We start from the raw sequence: 19,350 nt of genomic DNA, 5'->3' as shown, positions 1-19,350 counted from the left end.
AAAAATCCATGTGACCACGCGAAGAGATAACATACAGCGAGGGAAAAAAGTATTTGATCCCCTGCTGATTTTGTACATTTGCCCACTGACAAAGAAATGATCAGTCTATAATTGTAATGGTAGGTTTATTTGAACAGTGAGAGGCAGAATAACAACAACAAAAATCCAGAAAAGCGCATGTCAAAAATGTTATAAATTGATTTGCATTTTAATGAAGGAAATAAGTATTTGACCCCTTCTCAATCAGAAAGATTTCTGGCTCCCAGGTGTCTTTTATACAGGTAACGAGCTGAGATTAGGAGCACAATCTTAAAGGGATTGCTCCTAATCTCAGCTTGTTACCTGTACCAGTTATGTGTTACTTATTTATTGGATATTTACTTTTGTTACTTATTTACTGTTTTAAGTTCACTCGTTTCCGGTTAGTTTGTTTTCTTTGTGCACGTTATGATTTTAATGTTAACAATTGATAATGGAATGTATTACAAATGGTAAACTTCGTATTAATATGATGGAATTAAGCTGCGGTAACGACGTTAAATATATAAATGCATGCGGGGTATATGGAGGTGCGGGCTATCTGAAATTTGTTTTACACAAAACGCAATTTTTGCGGGGTATATGCGTCTGCGGGTTATATGCGTATGCGGGCTTTCTGCGGGAAAATACGTTAATCCACTACTAAACTGTTATGATGATATTCATCCCTCCTAGTTAGGTCACCCAGATCTTACCTACAAAAGGCAAAAATAAATATCATCATGCTCAAAAAGAATAATTATTTATTGCTGAATATTAAAAAGCAACACGAGTGTGTTGCTAGGCCGAGGCTCTGTCACCACTCTGGGCCCTCTCTCACATGCGGCTGAAGTGGCCGAGCTTGCCGTCATCGCCCTCTCCCCAGGAGAACACCTTCCCGTCGATGGTCAGCGCCATGGCGTGGCGCCCGCCTGCAGATGCGCGCACAAAGACAAAAATCCCCCCATATAGCAGACTGTTGGGGGAAAGTGCTCTTATAGCAAGCACCTATGAAGGCCCGGCACGGCAGACGATGAGGTGGGCGGCCAGCACTACGCCCGGCCACCTTTTTCTCCCCAGTGGCGATGTTTACACACCACACCAAGTACTCATTTGAGGCCGAGTCAACCTAGGGGAGGCCCAGGACAAGTTAAGATAATAGTCACTTGGTGTTGGTCCGTGAGCGGGAATTGCCGGGTTCATAGCGGAGCACTCTAACCGCTGCGCCACAAACACGCGCGCACACACACTACATGCGAATACATGACACACACACACACACACGACACGCACACGTATGACGTCACGACCCACCCAGTGTCTCCTTCAAACGCTGCTCTCCTCGTCCTTCCTCCTGTTAGTAACACGGCCGCTGCAAAAGCCAGCCTAGGGTGATAATTCCATGAAAACTATGATAGTTAGTTTGGATAAGTGGATATGAATCTACATGAGAGTGTACTAGGAGTGCACAAAACATCCATTGAGAATGCGAATCCAACCAGCATCCAGGCATTCGATCATTCACGACTGACATCCAGGAAGCGTCTTGATCAATCCTAACATTAAACGTGGAAACTGGGCAGGCTGCAGCATCGAACCTGAGTGCACGGCCACCTTCTTCACCACGTAGTTTCCGAGCGCAGTGATCTGCCGGGGGATGGAGATGTTGCCGGATGTGAGGCCCAGGCCCAGGCGGCCATTTGTGGCCTCCCCGCAGGTGAACACCTTCCCCTCGGTCGTCACTGCGGAGGGCGGAACGGCAGTGCTTTAGCAACTCACAGACACAATGCACACATGCAAGCGTGCGATAACCACAGCAGACGCTTCACCCCATCACACACCAACCACACACCACCACACAGCACCAAACACCACCACACTTCAGCCCACCACAGTGAGCGTAGGTTGCGAGTTCAAATTTCTGGTTGTGTAGGTTGACTCAGCCCATCCTCTGCCTTTCTCAGGTCAATAAAATGGGTAGCATTTCTGAGGAAGTCAACAGAGTGTGCATTGGATAGACACACCCCCAACCAATAAAAGGGAGGAATTTCCACCACTTATTCAGGGCTATAAAAGGGAGATAAACAGGACCTCAAAGCTCACGAGAGGACGACTCAATACCGAGTTCATAATTACCGTATTTTCCCGCATATAATCCGCGGGGTATACCACTTTTACAAACAAAACAAGACCCTGCGGGGTATATGGAGGTGCGGGCTATCCCAATAATATTTTACACGTGTGACATGTCATTACTCGTTAAACTTTTTTCATGGATAGTACTATCCACTATGCAACACTTACCTTTGACTAAAGCACTGCTGAATAAACCACTAACACTAAAATTGCACATGTTATCACGTTTAAAATTATTAGACTTGTTCGTACAATGTTTACATTGCGCAATGGGAAGGGCCTTAACAAGCGTCTACCAGACACGGAATCATAATTGCCGAGTCCCTTAGGCTGCTGCTATTGGCGGAGCACCATACAGTCGTGACCATGAGCTTTGTTTCAAACTTCCAATGGCTTTTTTGCCAGGAGGCAATGGCGTTACCGTAGTGCCGCTATTGTCTGCGCAGTGCGCAATCTACTAGTGCTAAAACTGTAGAGGGGTAACTACCGGTCCAGTAGCTGTAATATGATGAGGTCGAATGCTGGTAAGCCTAACAGTACGCTTACTTACTTATCTACCAGTCATGTGTTACTTATTTATTGTATATTTACTTTTGTTATTTATTTACAGTTTTAAGTTAACTTGTTTCCGGTGAGTTTGTTTTCTTTGTGCACGTTATTATTTTAATCTTAACAATTTATAGTGGAATGTATTACAAATGTAAACTCTGTATTAATATGATGGAATTAAGCTGCGGTAACGACGCTAAAGATATGAATGCATGCGGGGTATATGGAATGTTTGACATAAAACGCTATTTTTGCGGGGTATATGCGCCTGCGGGTTATATGCGTATGCAGGAAAATATGGTAGTGAGGAGCCTATGGAAGCTGCTGCGCACACCCACCGGCAAACAGACTCTTGGACCCTCCCGCCACCTGCACGACGTTCAGCGCGGAGATGCCCTCCGACAGAGACGGCATCTTGATCTGCACGCACGCGCGCGTAGACGGGAGGGATAAGCGCGTGGGCTACACTCTGCGCCAATGTGCGATGCGAGCAACAAAACCCGCGCACGCTCACAGTGGGGATTAAAGTTCCGGTTCCTTTTGGTTCAACCGGCTGAGAATTTAAGTAATGCCACTGGGCCAACATTTGCAAGAGTGATCCGACCGAGTTGCCAAAATGGCAAAGGAAATAACAAAAAAACAAGTGAAGGAATTAACCAATAAGTAACCTGTTCAAAAACACCCGCATCACAGAATAAATTGATAACGGTGCGCTTACGCGTTTCACACACTACCTTCGACCCTTTCAGTCCTCCCAGCTGATCCTTGTCATTGAGGCCCCAGACGAGCACTTTGGTCTTGATGTTGAGGGAGGAGTCGCAGCTCACAGACGGCTTCTTCACCACACTGCGGGGGCGACAGTCACGTCAGTGCATCCCTCCACCGCAGGCGCCCAGCACCCACTCCGTGCTCGCCGCGTTTGCAGCCTCCACGTCCGCACGGCAAACGTTGAGCTGCGCTACGCACATAAAGCTCAGGGAAGCGAGGGGGGGGCCTTGAGGGGAGGTGTGCAAGGGTGAATTGTGAGGTGAGCAGTGAGGGCAACAGAATAAGTGTTGCAGTGATTGTAGCGGTATGTTGCAGCAAGTGTAGCTGCGAGTGTGAAGCGAGTGCAGCGGTGAGCATATCAGTGAGTGCAGCAGTGAGTGCAGCAGTGAACTTAAGCAGTGAGCATAAGAGTGAGTGCATCAGTGTGTGTAGTAGTGTGTGTAGCAGTGAGGGTAGCAGTGAGTGCAGCAGTGAGAGCAGAAGGGAGCGAAGCAGTAAGCGTGCGAGTGAGGGTTGGGCCGTGAGGGTTGCGGCCGTGCCTGGCCGCGTTGCTCCTCTCCTCGTACTCCTCTTCATTGTCGGAGGCGAGAAAGGAGAACACGGCGGCCGAGTCGTCGTCCTCGGAGCGCACGCGGCCCAGTGCGATGAGGCCATGCACCTTGCAATCGATTCCCGAACTCCGGCACTGCTTCACGGCCAGCTCCACGTACCGGTAGTGCTGAAAGCACACAAAGACAAAAATCCCCCGTGTAGCCTTAACAGACTTTTGGGGCAAGTGCTGTTAGCGAGCACCTATGAAGGCCGGAACAGCACACGAGGGAGTGAGGGGCCAGCACAACGCCCGGCTACATTTGTCTCCCCACTGACGATGTTTACACGCTGCACCAGGTACTCATTTGAGGCCGAGTCAACTTAAGGGAGGCCCAGGAAAGGTTCAGAAAATCGTCACACTTACTCACCATCTACCCCCTGTGCTGTAAGCACACATACACACACTCATCACGTGCCTGTAGTTTTATCCTGAGCACACACTTCTTACACATTTGTAGGTTTGTATAAGCTGTGTGCGACGCGGTCGCAAGATGTTAACTCCCTCACCTGGTATACAGGTCGTGGGTTCAATCCCGACCCTGACAACTGTATATTTGGAGTCTGCATGCACTCTCTCCCCGTGATCATGTGTATTTATCTCCACATCCTATGGTTTTTCCTTCCATCTTTAGAAACATGCGTTTAAAGTATTTGGCTGCTATAAATTTCCACGTGATATGGCACTTCGATGAGCTATCATTTGTGGCCAGGTCGCTTCGGAAAAGAGCTATATAGCTGAGTGGGCCTTACCCAGTAAAATAAATAGCTTTGGCACAATAAGCACATCACACAACTACCAGTGCTGCTGCTCAAGTAATACAAACACAAATGCAAAATTACATTTTAGTCCCAGTGGCCACTGCTCTATCCAATAACCGAGTGTGACACGATCACACAGTTAAATTCCCGGTGGTAGAGGGAGCGGCTCGCAATCGGAAGGTAGCAAGTTCAAATCCTGGTTAGGGTTTGACTGAACCCATCATTCCTCTGGGGTCGATAAAATAGCTACCAATTTGGGACAGTTTTGCTGTTGTTTTGCTGCCTTGCCAAGCTTGGGGATTGATGTACTTATGTAATTTTAACTTATATACTTAATCTATTTTATTTATTTATTTTAAGAGGTTTGCTTACCTTTCCTATACTTTGCACTACTATCTTTTTTTGTAGCTTTCCTTTGGACATCTGTAAAAAAAAGAGCTGTATAGCTCATCGGATTTCTCCAGGATAACTAAAGATTCCGATTCTGACTGTGTAAGGAAGCAAGCCATCTGTGTCAGAGTGGTTGGCAGCGTGTAGCCTGGAGAGCGGTATGGAGCGTGCGGCGTGGAGATCAGTTGGCAGTGTGCGGCGCGGTGGAGCCAGCGCGGTCACCGTCAGCACCGAGCCCCTCCCGTCGCCTCGCCCTCTCACGACTTGTCTCGGCGACACCTTTTCTCCCATCTCTGCGACACCTCCGCTCATTCCCGTATTTTATTCACGAAGCCTCTTGAGCACGCACATGCGGTCTCGATCCGGCCCTCTGTGTGAACTCTCTCGACAGCCTCCGGCCAGCCAAATGCTGTTGCTGGCAAGTGGCATTGAAAATTTACCCACAACTCGATTGTCAAGACTTAGGTATGGTATACCCTTCATTATTCGCGATGAGGGATATGTTCCAAAGATGCTTGTGAAAAGCAAATTTCGCGGATACTGGCCTACGAAAACCTATCTTGTCAATGAATTACATTAAATAAATAAATACATAAATGAACTCTTAAATACATGAAAATTATCAAAACAAACATTTACATTTGTTACAATAAACAAAGTAAATAAAAAATAAATATAAAAGTGTTATGACAATAGAGCCTGTATGCAGTGTGAGGGGACTAGTGGCCACGGGAGGTAATGACAGGGAAATCAGCCTACAGTATGAATACATTAGTGGCCACGGGAGGTAATGACAGGGGTATCAGTTGTGAATGACAAGGGACTGGTGGCTACGGGAATGTTGGAGAAGGCAGCGTGGGGTCAGGTGACGGAACGGTCGAGTCTGCCGGTAGAGCGAGCGTCCAGAGTCAGTGAGAATGATCGAGAAGGGGGCGTGGCCTCGGTTGATATATAACGGAGACTCAGGGCTGTTGCAGTGGGATCTCTGCCTGATGTCAAGTGAACGTGTCTTCAATAAAGTGCCATCAAGAGAAGTGTCAAGTCGTCATTACAAAAGAATGAAATAAGAGCTTATAAATGAACTTATTTTAAATAATGATGCCCCACATCATCACTTTATCTCATCACCTCGCATCCCATTCTCTCTCTCGCATCCCATTCTCTCTCTCGCATCCCATTCTCTCTCTCGCATCCCATTCTCTCTCTCGCATCCCATTCTCTCTCTCGCATCCCATTCTCTCTCTCTCTCTCATCACTTTCTTTCTCTCTCGATGCAGTCGTGTAGAGTTCCAGATGTGATTTGCAGAGAGCCAAAATCACGCAAAGCAAGTTCATGAATAACGACGGAATACCGCAGTGACACACATTTACAATAGCCAGGTCTTCCTATTCTAGAGATATTGCACCCGTACTGCCGCCTGATTGATTGGTGGAAGACAAGTACCTCGCAGCAGTCCGACAGGAGGGTGACCACAAAATCCGTGGGCGCGATGTTGATCGTCTTCAACTCGATCATGGTCGTGAGAGAGCTCCCTCCTGTGAAGGAGAAGCCTTCTTTACAGAGACGACTTGGCAGACTAATGCTCGTTGATGTATTATTGTTCACATCTCAAACGCAACATCAACAAATACGTTCCTTATAATGAGGCAGACGACCACATATTTGTAGAAAAAAAAAAACGTCACTGTTTAAATCTGGCTCCCAGTTAGACCAAATGGAAGCCTCCATGACAGTTCACAAGCACGATGTGATTGCACATGGTAAAGTCAGCGCAGTTCATGCTTGAGCAATGCAAGGCAAAAGCAAGACAGGATGTCACAGGATGTCACTATGCATGAAAGAGAATTTGGTAGCACTGGGAGCGAACCCATACATAGTGGGACAATCAGAAAACCCACAAAAATGAGCTGGCAACTCACATGCTGCACTGCAAGAGGACAAGGCCTATCAGATGTGTTGCGCGTGAAAGATTGGGAATGCTGCCACCCGAACCCCAACCTCATAGAGAATGTCCTCCAACTGGTCCATGTGGGGTTATTAAACCACTGCGGGTGAGTGCCAACTGCAGTATCCCCCTCGCATACAGGCCTAGCACTGTGCCCAGGCTGCCCAATCTACGTCCCGTATGCCCTACCTGCTGACGTGCTTGATTTGTTGATAAAAAAAAATGGTAAAGGAGTAGCCGTGCAACTGCTAGCTCACACCACTAATGCATGGAGGGCCTCCATGAGCGTGAAGTCTTGTGGGTAAATGGTCTATTCTTCCACTTCGATCAAATGAGTTTAAAGAGGCGGGTGTACCCACGCTTCTGTTGACGTGCATCTCCTTTATTACGTTTGGCTCTTCAGGTTTTTTTTTTCTAGGTAAGGCCCACGGAGCTATATAGCTCTTTTTAAGAAGCAACCTGGCCACAAATGATAGGTCAAGAAAGTGGCGTATTATGTCGACATGTATAGCAGCCAAATACTCTAAATACGTTTCCAAATGTGGATGGAAAAACCGGAGGACCTGAAAAAAAATAGACGCGATCATGGGGAGAACATACAAAGGCCAAATATACAGCAGGCGTCAGGGTTGGGCTTGAACCCAATGACCTCCTGTATACCAGGCGAGGTAGTTAACATCTCGCCACCACGACACCCCTGCTGAGAAAGCAATGCTGCTCTGCGGAAGCCACTCCCGCCCGGCCCTACCTGAGATGACGACGAGAGAGGGCATGTAGCTGCTATCTGCCGGGTGGACGATCATCTTGAGGCGGTGGATCAGCACGTCCGGGAAGAGCTCCAGCCGCACCCAGTGCTGCTCGCACGCACGGCACCAGGAGGCAAACGCAATCAAAACCTGAAGGCCACGGGAGCACGGAGCCGCTAGGGGTCACGTGAGATTGTCCTAGAAAGACACGTTTAAGGCCATGGCACGGACAAAGGAGGAAAGGCTTATGACTATTCCAAGCCATTCATATTGTGTGGGTAAACATGATCAATCAATGTGGATGACACTAGTTTTATCATCAATTACAGATCAATTGAGCAATCAGGAAACAGCAACAAGGGCAACACAGCAGCGTGTTTTGGGACGACCTTGCGGATTTATCATCGGGCCTCAATGCCAAATTCAGAATCCTTCCAACGTGGTTCATCACTCCAAGCGAAGTGATAGAGGGAGATAAGTGCATCGCACTAGCATTGTGTGCTCCGAGTCTCAAAGCACAAAAGTGAGTTAATTGCAAAAAATTCCAAGTCGTACATTAATGGATGCGTTGTCATAAGAGTAATAATTAATTTACTGCTTCAACACTTGCACTCTTGACAATTCAAGTTGTTTGGCTATGTCAGGTGGGTGGTGGAGGATTACGCGACAAAACTTTGATCGGATTCAATGTGTTCCCTTACCCTAAAAATCGATAATGACTCGCGATACGGTGATAATCGCGGCGGCAGCGGCAACCCTGGCTCTGACCTTTCCCTGGGAGCCCGACGATTGCCAGGGGGAGCCATCGAAGAGGCGCGCCGCATGGCTCGCCGCTGACGACGCCGTGACGCCCTTGACGACGCGTGACCAGTCCTCGACGAGCGAGCCCATGCCTCCCTGGCGCCGCCGCACATGGCGGCCCGAGCGGCCGGCGCACGCCGCCGTCTGACCTGTGGGTGGCGGAGGGGAGGGGGGGCGAATGGTGATCCCGCGGCGCTTCTCAACGGCGACACAACCCGACTCACGCAAAATTGGGCATGACAGAACGCTGGTAGGACGCGTGCATGGTGCAACACAGGGACATGAGTATGGTGCCTCTTTAAAGCCCTGGTCAACCTCCCATGCTCCCCATTCCAACTCCATCAGGTACAGACTCTCTGTTCGCTCCCTAAATATCCCGAACCCTTTACTCATCACTCCTTCGCTCAATAATTTCTACGAAATTTTACTTATGAACTCAAAACCTTGTTTAGCTACAAAAGAGGCACTGAAAAACTGAGTGTATAGACTAGCGCGCTAAGACGGTGCTGTCGTAAGTTCAGGTCGCTCTCTGTAACAGTCCATCATGAAACTTCAAAGCGGAAGGACGCAGAAAGCCCACCTGGCTCGTTGATGCGGTCGAAGACGTGCCGCACGTTGTGCCTCTTCGACTTGAAGCAGTTTTCGCAGAAGTCAAAATCATCGCAGTTGCGGCATTTGTAGCGCGGGCCCACGATCGGGTAGACGTGACAGCCGTCGCACCTGCAGACAACAGCACCGTTTTGTACCACACAGGCCGATCTCGGCAGACACAGCCCTACGTTAAAGATAGAGAACACCACAGAGGCACCTGGAGCCATCAACACGGTTGCATTTGACGTTGGCCAAACACTGTCTCATGTGCTACACTCGCTTGCACTTTTCAACGCGAGTGATTATGCTGCACGTATCACGTACTCCAGCACTGTGGAGGCAGTGAGGGTTAGTGGATCACACAAATTCACGAAACTTCATCCCTACCCGTGAGTGTCGAGGTCGATATTTCCTGGCTTGCCACAGAACAGCAGTGTAGCTAGTGGATTAATTTCCACATGTATTAAATTTGTATGGGGATTGAGTAATACTCCATCCAGGTACTCTGGTTTCCTCCCACATGTATAACCACTCATCAATGGAGTTGGCCAAACATTCCAATATAGGACCACAGAGCTTGGGCAATTGCTGGCACCAGTTCTGGCTGCCTTCCCACGAATCTGTGGTTTTTCCCACACCTCCGAATAAAAAAATGTGTTTTACTTATTTATTCCTAATTATTTGAGCGAATGTCCCTGACAGTCTCTTAGGCTAACATGAAGGTACTTGCATGCGTGCGCGTGTGTGAAAGTTTTTTGCTGCAGAACACTAGGGTGTGACACGTCAGTCGAATTGCTGGCCCTGCATGGGAGAGATCGGCAATTGTGTTGCGACACGGCTGGTGGCTGGGGTGGTGCGCGTACGTGACGGTGGGGTGGCTGCTGGGCACCAACTCCATCTCCGACAAGAGACCGGTCCAGTGGGACTGCTGTGGGAAATCCACGATCACGTCCTTCCCATTGGCGCTGAAGGCTGCGGTGATGAACAGTCAACGGCAGACAGGACGCACGGGTTAGACACGGCACGAAGCCAGGGGTGAAGAATCATCGAAGCCCTTCAGAATGTACAGTGTGGTAACACTGCAAAGCCCTAGAACCAAAGGAAATGAGATTTGTGCGGAGTGAGATGGGTTTTTATCTTCAGAACAGTAGTGTCTATGGTCTCATGATATTGCATACAAAATCCAATACACAAGGTCATGGGCTACGACAATAGCGCAGAATGGCCCACTCGTGCATGAACGTATATACGCGTGTTGAAATTCTCTTGCACTGTACGTAGCCAACTGCCCTAATCAGAGGTGCAGGGGCAGAACAACTAACTAAACACAAAAAGCAGTTCTAAAGAAATTAGTTTTCAATCTAAGTTTCAAAGTGCATAGCTCCAGTGGCTTCCTAATATCGAAAGGAATAGCGTTCCAGACGGCCGCAGAAGCGCATCTGAAAGCGTGTAATGCGGCAAACATCTTTGTTCGATGGCTCGCCAAAAGCCGCTGCTGCTAGGATGACCGCGATTTGTGTGTTGGTTTATGCTCCTTGACGAGATCGGCCAGGTATTGTGGCTCAAACGAACACCCAGCTGCATTTCAGCCAACCTAGATCCTGGCTCGTCCCTAACGCTCACTGTTTGGAATGCAAAACCTGGTGAAAGTATGAATCGGTGTCACGGCTGAACTCCCAAACCGCATCTCTGTTGTCTGTAACTCCTCTTAATCTGTCGGGTCACGTTGCTCAGTTTATCTGCAATTGAGAATGAATGCTGCCCCAAAGAGGAGTCGTTGACAAGAGAAAGTCCGCAGACAGACCAAGGGAAATCATGCAGTTCCAACAGGAGGCTGCCACTTGAAGAGAAATAAGAGGAGCTCACCTTTTGGAATTCCGTTCCCCTACGATTACTCAGTTATCATTGACATCACCACTTAAAATTGAAATTCGTAAAGTGCTCGTATAATTAAAACCCTAAAATAATGAGAAAGCCTATCATGACGTAAAAAATAAATGCTGGCTTGACACCAATAGACTTATCAGCAGACAAAGATGTGTGCCCCGCATGTACAAAAGCTCTCTGGTCACATTTTCACGACGCTTTTTAATTGATGGTCTAAGCTGACAAAATGGCCACACATTCAATTATTTTGGAGCTGGTGGTCTGGATAAGGCTGAGGAGCTTTGTGCATGCCATGCACACCTCTGTGTACTGTTAAACGCAAAGTACTCGTATGCTAACAAACGCCCTGTTTAATTTGTTTTACAGACATTTACACTAAACTCGCCTTTCAATGCAAAACCAGCGTCGTCTGAGCAGGGCACCGAGCACGGCCACCGTGGCACTCACCCTTAACGACGCCCACGCTGCGATGGTTCACCGAGCCCCACTTGTACTTGGGAGTCACCACGGAAGCCTTCACTCTCACTTTGTCCCCAACCTTAATGTGCGAGTGAGACGTCTGAGGCGGGTAGCCTAAGCACCGACACACACATCAACGACAAAGATCCCACGTGTAGCCTTAACAGGCTGCTGGGGAAAGTGTTGTTAGCGAGCGCAAATGAGGCTAGCATGGCACACGAGAGGGTGGGTGGCCAGCACCACGTCCGTCCGACTTGATCTCCCTAGCGGCAATGTTTACACCACCACACCAGGTACTCATTTGAGGCTGAGTCGACCTAGGGGAGGCCCAGGACTGGTTCAGATATACATCACTGATGTTGGCCGTGAGCAGGAATCAAACTTGGGTCGCCGGGTTCGTAGCACACGGCATTAACTGCTACACTACTGCTCCCCACTGCCATACACACACACATCAGAGACACACGCACACAACGACAAAAAACGCCATTCGCCACTAAGTGGAGGTGACATGACATCACCACGACGCTTGTGCCAGGCTTTGTGCAAGTTGAGACCACATGAAGTGTCTAACGCCCGCTGGCAGGAGATCAAGGGGCAGACCCAGGTGCCACGGGTCGACTGACTGAGATGACTGGCTGATGCACCACCTGTGCCTCCTAATGTGCCAACTTGCTGTGCTTTAGCCACCCGGCGCTCCGCTCGTTGTTGTGAGCGTCGCTCCTCCGCCCTCCGTTGTTGTTGGAGGGCGACTGCCTCCAACTGCCCAGTAGCATCCTTCACGAGCCTCCTCCACAGAGGCCGATCTTGACACCGCTGGTACCAGTCATCGGCTAGTCCACTCAGCTCCACGTCCTCCTGTACCACATCACTCCATTTCTTCTCTAGCCCGTGCCACGCCCATTTAGCCCCCTCGATCCGGCCGAACAAAAGCTGTTTAGGCATGCAGTGGCAGGGCCTGCAGGCTACATGACCCAGCCAATGCAGCCTTGCCTGCCAGAGGAGCTCACCAATGGGACTTTCAAGGATATGAGAGCTCCTCACACAATCCAGCCTGGTTAAACCCAGGATGGATCGTAGGCAGGCCAGCCTAAATGTTTCTAACCGGCGAAGATGTTCCATTAGGGGGGTTCACACACACACACAAACGCACAACGCTCGTTCCATCTGGCAGCCACACGCGAGCGAGTTCAATGGAGAATCAACGGTGCACGCTCACCGTTTAAGGGCTATGGTGTCGGTAAAGCGGTGGCACAAATCTACACTTATGTTGCTTTCAACAATGTTGATTAACAGTATAACAAGAATAATATTACATCGTTCCTTATTTTTCCAGGAGCCAACCGGTGTTTGATATACAAGTTGAAGGAAACCAGAGCACTTGGAGAAAACCCACTCACGCGAGGGGGCAACGCTCTATGCTCTCACAGATGGAAACAGATGGCGATTAGTCCGCTTGCTGTACTGCTTGCTCCTGGAGAGCCATGGTAGGGCACCTCGACGCCCACTGGAAGGGAGTTTCGCACCATCTGTGCGGCGATCCACCAACCCTTGCTGCTGCCTCCACAGTGCCGGATCACAGGACATGTGCAGGCATAGCCACTACCGCCCGGTCTTCCCATGGTAGAAGGATGGCTGAAAGTCAGTTGCGTGGTGCAACTGACAGGCAGCATTATAAAAAAACACTTTGATAAAAAGAAACGCCACACACGGACCAGACCTAGAGTGAAGCCACTGCAGGCAATAACAGGCAAGGTGTGTTGAGATTTAATAACAAGTTATTATTCTGTTATACGAAAGAAGATTAAGTTCCCTGGTGTAGTGCTCTTCTAGTTTTGATAATCCCATTCTGTTTCTCTGGACTGCATAAAGTTAGGATTGTTTACTGCCTGAATAAGAACGCTTTCTGCCCGGATGTCTCGCCAGTGATTACCACCGCTGATGGCCGCTCTATAAGTGTGACGAGGGAGATGTGGCGCAGCCGTGCGGGCCGTGCAGGGTGGCACGGGCTGCCCTACCCAGGATCTCGACGTGGACGTAGCGCACCCAGTAGGTGCCCCCTTTCTGCTGCCAGTCGCACTGCACATTAAGGTCGTGCAGGCTGTCGCGGTCCAGCTTCACCACCTTCCCCACATCACCCTCCAGCACTTCCTCGTAGCTGCGGCAGCAGCGCACCATCATCCCGACCTGCGGCATCACGCACACACATGCACAAAGACAAAGAACCCCCATGTAGCCTTAACAGACTGTAGAAACAATAGGATGGCATTCTAAGGAGGAGCAGTCGGAAAAAAGAAGCAAAAGCATGAATCGGCTTGTTGAGACGTGTAATGCGCCAGTGGTACACAGGGAGGGCGAGTCTGGTAGACCGAGTCCCCAACACGGTTAGAGACATCAATGCGCGAGGTTCACGGGAACAGTGACCATAGTAGCAGAGATAGAAGATTGATAAGTAGGTATGTATGTACATATGTTAAACTTCTTTCGCAGCGTATGTAGCCACCCGTGCTAATCGGAGGTGCTGGGGACGGACAACAAACTAAAGATAAAAGACCGTTCTAAAGAAATGAGTTTTCAATCTGTGCGAGTGACTAGAGCGGATCAGTGAGTGCTGGATCATCAGTCACTATGCACCGGTTGAAAAGTTCTTCTTCAGCGGGACTTGGAGTGAGTTGTTCATTATCAAGTTGTTGTTTTTTCCAAAATTATTCCAACCGTTTCTCATCACAGGAATAAATAATTCTAAAAATTATTGGGAACAGACTAACGGACAATTGAGAGGCCAGCCAACAGAGCAAGTGTGCCGGCAGGATTATAACAATGACCATACACATTACGTAAGATTTTGGAAGCGACTCATGAATATCAAATTCCACGAAGCAGAGCCTTTGTAGACAATGGAAGTAAATTTACTCCGTGGAAAGTGATGCAGTCATCCAGCGCAACAAGCCATGGCCTAAATAAACTAATAATTAGACGTGACATGAATAGCAAAATATTATCAGGCAAAAGATACCCTCTCACAAGGTTTCATCGTAATTAGCAAATGTTTTCAAACATCGGAGCGGAGAATTAAATGCATAATGGAGAATACGAAGAAGCTGCTGTTAACCATCTCAGATTAGCCGATGACACGATCACTGTAAACTTAATTTGGACATGAATTGCAAGGTAGTAAAGTTTCTCTGCCCTGACCAGCAGTAGGATGCACTGAACTCACAGAGGCCGGCATAGGCAAGGGGGTCCATGGGTCTCACCTGAATGCTATCGCGGATGTACATGGCGTAGTCGTCGTTGCTCAGGAAATCTCCACGCTTTTTAAATGTTTGACTCTCGGTCACGAACACCTGCTGCCCATAGTTGCCATCCGTCCTCTACTCGCACACACAGCCAATGGTAAATACGGCTTCATTGAATGCAATACACCAAGGCCATTCGGATTCACAAGAAGAAACTGAACGTGCAACAATCAAGGGGACAAAATTAAACAAATATTTTACACCAACTGTAATAAACTGTCAAGTCATCAGAAGTTTAATGAAATTCAATATCCTTACTGCAAGTGGTATTCAGTTTAATAAGGAACTGGTATTCTTAATAGAACCCTTACGACAACTCGGATGACAAACTAAGAAAAATACACCCACAAAGCGTCACTCAAGTCCTAACGTTAGACTGATATCAGTTCCAGCCGTAACAACAACAACACGAGCCTTCAATTGGCATCCCTTGCCCTGGCCTCACGAGAGTCACCCGAGTTTGTGCGACTATGGATGGGCAGCACGAGCGGTCTTGGCAACAGAATCGCGCTCCCCGTCGCCAAGGCGTGGGTGGCGCACCGCAGGGCTACCCACGCCGCGAGGCGGTGCCGGGAGTGTTCCTCACCTCCACCTCCTCGGCCTCGTCCAGGAGGTCCTCGTCTGACACGTCATCCGACGTGGCGCTCTCCACATCAGAGATGTCCGGGATCTGCACGTCGGGGTGGTCCAGCAGCCAGCCCACCAGGGCCTCGATCCCTGTGGCACGCGGTCGGCGTTGGCCGTGGGGGAATGGTCGCTCAGCGGTTATCAACTAATAGGAAAAAAAAGAATACTCTCCTCCCCTCTTACAGGTAGCAGTCTACTCCTGCCTCTGTGTCCAATAAAATGCACCCCAAATTATAAATAATTCAGAGACTTTTACCGAACGCTGCAAATTATGATTTAAGTTTTCAGAAAGGCGCAAGATATATTTGTTCGTAGATGCTCTTCGAAATCCAAAATGTAATGAGGTAGTTATCTTCTGACAAGTGTCAAGTAAGACACAATAAGACTATAAATATTTAATAATCTTACCTATATAAGTCATTTTTTGTCTCTCTGTCCGTGTGTCTGTGTGTATGTGGACACAACTTTTAACTCACAAACTGTGGGGTTTACATTTTAAAAAATTACCCAGATATCACACGATAAGCCCCCGGGTGAGCCAGCGCTATTCGTATTTCCCATTCGTCAACTTGAAAGTAGTTAAATTAACAATGTATTACAGTCCAAGTCTGAACCCAGCCTTGTACTGCTGTAGTCCATTCCCTCTCCAGCTCCGGATCCTGCTGCGCCGTCGTGTGGTTGCTCCTTGCCGATTGGGCGGTCGAGGCACTGCTCAACTGGGGCTCACCTGCCCAGGCTACTACCCGAGGCCGCCGGTTCATGCCGTCATGAGCTTGCAGGCACCTGGCCACCCATAGGGACGTCTGCGCTTCTTCATCAACGACAGGCAGCGCGATCCCAGTCTCCTGCGCGAACACCAGCAATTTCTCGAGTCCAGTGCGGCCAGATCCATACGCGGATAGGCCACCTGCCCAAGTGCTATCAAAGTGCTGCGGTAAGCGAGGGGCATTTCAGCCTCTCCCCGCCTACGTTGCAGGAACTTCTGCCGCGTGTTGGATGGTCGCTCAAAGACGGCCGCCGAATTGTGGTCCGACTCAACTGGAATAGCTCGGAATTCCGCAAGAGCGGCGTCGTCGAGGGCCGTTGGCAGGACCCGCAGAACCTCCTCTTCCGTCAACCCTATGGACTGGTAGGCCGCCTCAAAACAGCGAGTAAAAGCAGGCCAGTCCCCGCCATGGGACGCTGTTGCCATGGGACGCTGTTGCCATGGCAGCCGGTTGCTGTGTCGCGTCAGCTGTGGGAGTAATGGCGGCCGTTTTCTGCGTCGTGGTAGAAATGGCGGCCGCTTCCTGCGTCGCATATGTCGCGCTCGCGGCAGCATTTGTGGTCGGTGATCGCAGTTGCTCCGCCGCTTGGAGGGGGGCTTCTTCAACTTCCTATCCTTCGTCTAAAGTTGCACCCAGTGGGTTTTTTCTTCTGACGTATCTTAACATTTAATTCTTGCCACTCCTGACACCAGTTGTAATGACTCGGGACTCGAACTTTAGAGGTTTATTTTACTTCACGTAACGTAGCTTAGGACCCCGTCGTCATGAGATAATGCCGACGTGGAGATCGTATGACCGAGCAGACCGTGAGGACTTGAAGACAGTGATGACGTGAAGACAGCGACGACGTGAAGACAGCGACGATGGCCCGAGTCCCTCTCCACAGACCCCGAACATCCCTTCTTGCCCTGCTTATATCCTCTAGGGAATTTCCCAACCAAGACTCTCCAGACTTGCTGGCACCTTGCCTTTGCATCCAGCCTCGCTGACACCCTGTCTTCACCTCGAGACTTACTGACACAGTCTTTACACTACTATAGTCATTAGATACTACTGTAGAGTCAGTATTTACTACTATAGAGTTGGTTGATACCACTATAGAGTCGGTAGATACTACTGCAGTCAGTAGATACCACTACGGTCAGTAAATACTGCTACAGTTAGTAGATACTACTATACAGTCAGTAGATACTACTGTAGAGTTAGTAGATATTATTATGGTCAGTAAATACTTCTACAGTCAGTAGATACTACTGTAATGACAACAGAGATGTCACTGTATGGTGCCGGCGTGCAATGTTCCTATGTCGCAAACAGCACTGGGTGGGTTGCTGTGTGAGGCCGCCTCTAGCACAGCACGGCGTGCGATGCACCATCATTGCATACACCTGTAGGCAGGTGTAGTACCAGCCCTAGTAGGGCTTGGTGAGCGCTGAGATAGCGCTGGCACCACGCAGAGCGTGTCGTGCGGGCTCCCACAAGGGGGAGTGGGAGAGTGTCGGCCCAGGGGCAGGGTTGCCCCGGGCCATGGGACTCTGGTTGAACCCGTAGACACGTGATCTGGACTGTCCACAGAGAAGGCCCCAGGTGGGGGGAGGGAGCTAGGGGGTGATCACGTGTCCAGGGAGAGCTCTCGAGGGGGATCGAGAGGAAGCTAGAACACTCGAGAAGGTGGGCGGGGCCGAGGGCAGAGTGGCCCCGACCCGGGAGGATATAAGGTGGGTCCCTGAGAGGGACCGGGGTTCTTCATCCGACAGCGAGAAGCTCTACGTCTACAAGCTGGACGCTCTACGTCCTACGAGGCATCAACACGTGGTCGGGGACCCGAGTGAGGGTCTGACCCTTTGTAGCTGTAACTCCTACATATAGTGTAGTTTGCTGGGTGGTCACCACCCTAGGCTGTATCTGGTGAAGGGGCAGTTACCCCTTTGTGTTAACGTGTTGATGTTACAATAAATGTGTTGCCTCTAAAGAAAAACGTCTGCGACTCAGTTGGACTCACTACACTACTATAGTTAGTAGATACTACTATAGAGTGAGTGGATACTACTATATAGTTAGTAGATACGACTACTGTCAGTAGATAATACTGTAGCGACATCGTGAATGTCACTCTGTAATACCGTCTCTAGCAAGGCACGGCGTGCGATGCATCGTCATCGCGGATACCCTGTAGGTGGGTGTAATACCAGCCCTAGAGGGTGAGCGCTGGGATAGCGCAGTGGCACCACACATGGCGTGTAGTACTGACTCCTACAGGAGGGAGTGTGTGAGAGTGTCAGCCATGGGATGAGGTTACCCTAGGCCAGGCATGTCCAAAGTCCGGCCCGTGGGCCAATTACGGCCCGCGGTCAGATTTCATACGGCCCGCAGCTTCGGTCTTATAATGTGTTATTTATGGCTCGCTATCTCTGTCAGAATAAATAAATCATAAAACTTCCTCCTTCCGCCACAGGTGGCAGCACCATTCTAATGCCCTCTGGCTTTGCATACGTGCCACGAACCCTTTGAATTATTTTTGCCATGGCGACTGCAACAAAAAAAAGAGAAAAGTTGACAGTGAGGGCCGCCGCTTTCAGGAGCGGTGGGAATTACAATACTTCTTCACTGGAAATCGAGACAATAGTGTTTGTCTTGTTTAAGGATTTCAACGTAAAGAGACACTACAAAACTAAACATGCTACAACATACGACAAGCTAACAGGGAATGACCGCGCTGAAAAAGTGAAGCAACTCCGTGCTGCTCTGGCATCGCAACAATGATTCTTCATGCGGGCCTGCGAGTCAAAGAAAAACATCACCAAAGCCAGCTACGAAGTGGCCATGTTAATAGCTAAACATGGCAAACGTTTTACTGAAGGTGCATTTATCAAAGACTGTGTCATGAAAATGGTGGAGAACATTTGCCCCGAGAAGAAGCAATAATTTATAAATGTTTGCCTGGCACGCAACACTGTGGCATGGAGAGTTGAGGACATATCGTCAGATATTCAGAGACAACTGGGGGACAGGGGAG

The 19,350-nt window shown here is 49.2% G+C and overlaps 1 protein-coding gene across 7 annotated transcripts in view; it reads right to left on the bottom strand.

Annotated features, from left to right (window-relative positions):
* HERC2 (HECT and RLD domain containing E3 ubiquitin protein ligase 2) overlaps positions 1 to 19,350 on the bottom strand; it is a 165,255-nt gene that overhangs the window by 66,097 nt on the left and 79,808 nt on the right. For all 7 annotated transcript variants that reach the window (XM_078864785.1, XM_078864787.1, XM_078864788.1 and 4 more), the window contains 14 exons: positions 15,527 to 15,657; positions 14,899 to 15,015; positions 13,660 to 13,828; positions 11,630 to 11,755; positions 10,159 to 10,267; positions 9,285 to 9,424; positions 8,672 to 8,853; positions 7,906 to 8,011; positions 6,656 to 6,747; positions 4,011 to 4,189; positions 3,438 to 3,549; positions 3,042 to 3,123; positions 1,617 to 1,760; positions 860 to 950 (listed from right to left, as the gene is read on the bottom strand). In XM_078864785.1, the coding sequence (XP_078720911.1) occupies positions 860 to 950; positions 1,617 to 1,760; positions 3,042 to 3,123; positions 3,438 to 3,549; positions 4,011 to 4,189; positions 6,656 to 6,747; positions 7,906 to 8,011; positions 8,672 to 8,853; positions 9,285 to 9,424; positions 10,159 to 10,267; positions 11,630 to 11,755; positions 13,660 to 13,828; positions 14,899 to 15,015; positions 15,527 to 15,657 (1,780 nt within the window). The remainder of the gene's footprint in view (positions 1 to 859; positions 951 to 1,616; positions 1,761 to 3,041; positions 3,124 to 3,437; positions 3,550 to 4,010; positions 4,190 to 6,655; positions 6,748 to 7,905; positions 8,012 to 8,671; positions 8,854 to 9,284; positions 9,425 to 10,158; positions 10,268 to 11,629; positions 11,756 to 13,659; positions 13,829 to 14,898; positions 15,016 to 15,526; positions 15,658 to 19,350) is intronic.

The sequence above is a fragment of the Lampetra fluviatilis genome, chromosome 19 (assembly GCF_964198595.1).
Source record: "Lampetra fluviatilis chromosome 19, kcLamFluv1.1, whole genome shotgun sequence".
In the NCBI taxonomy this organism is placed as follows: domain Eukaryota; kingdom Metazoa; phylum Chordata; class Hyperoartia; order Petromyzontiformes; family Petromyzontidae; genus Lampetra; species Lampetra fluviatilis.
This window is presented reverse-complemented; position numbering and strand designations above follow the sequence as displayed.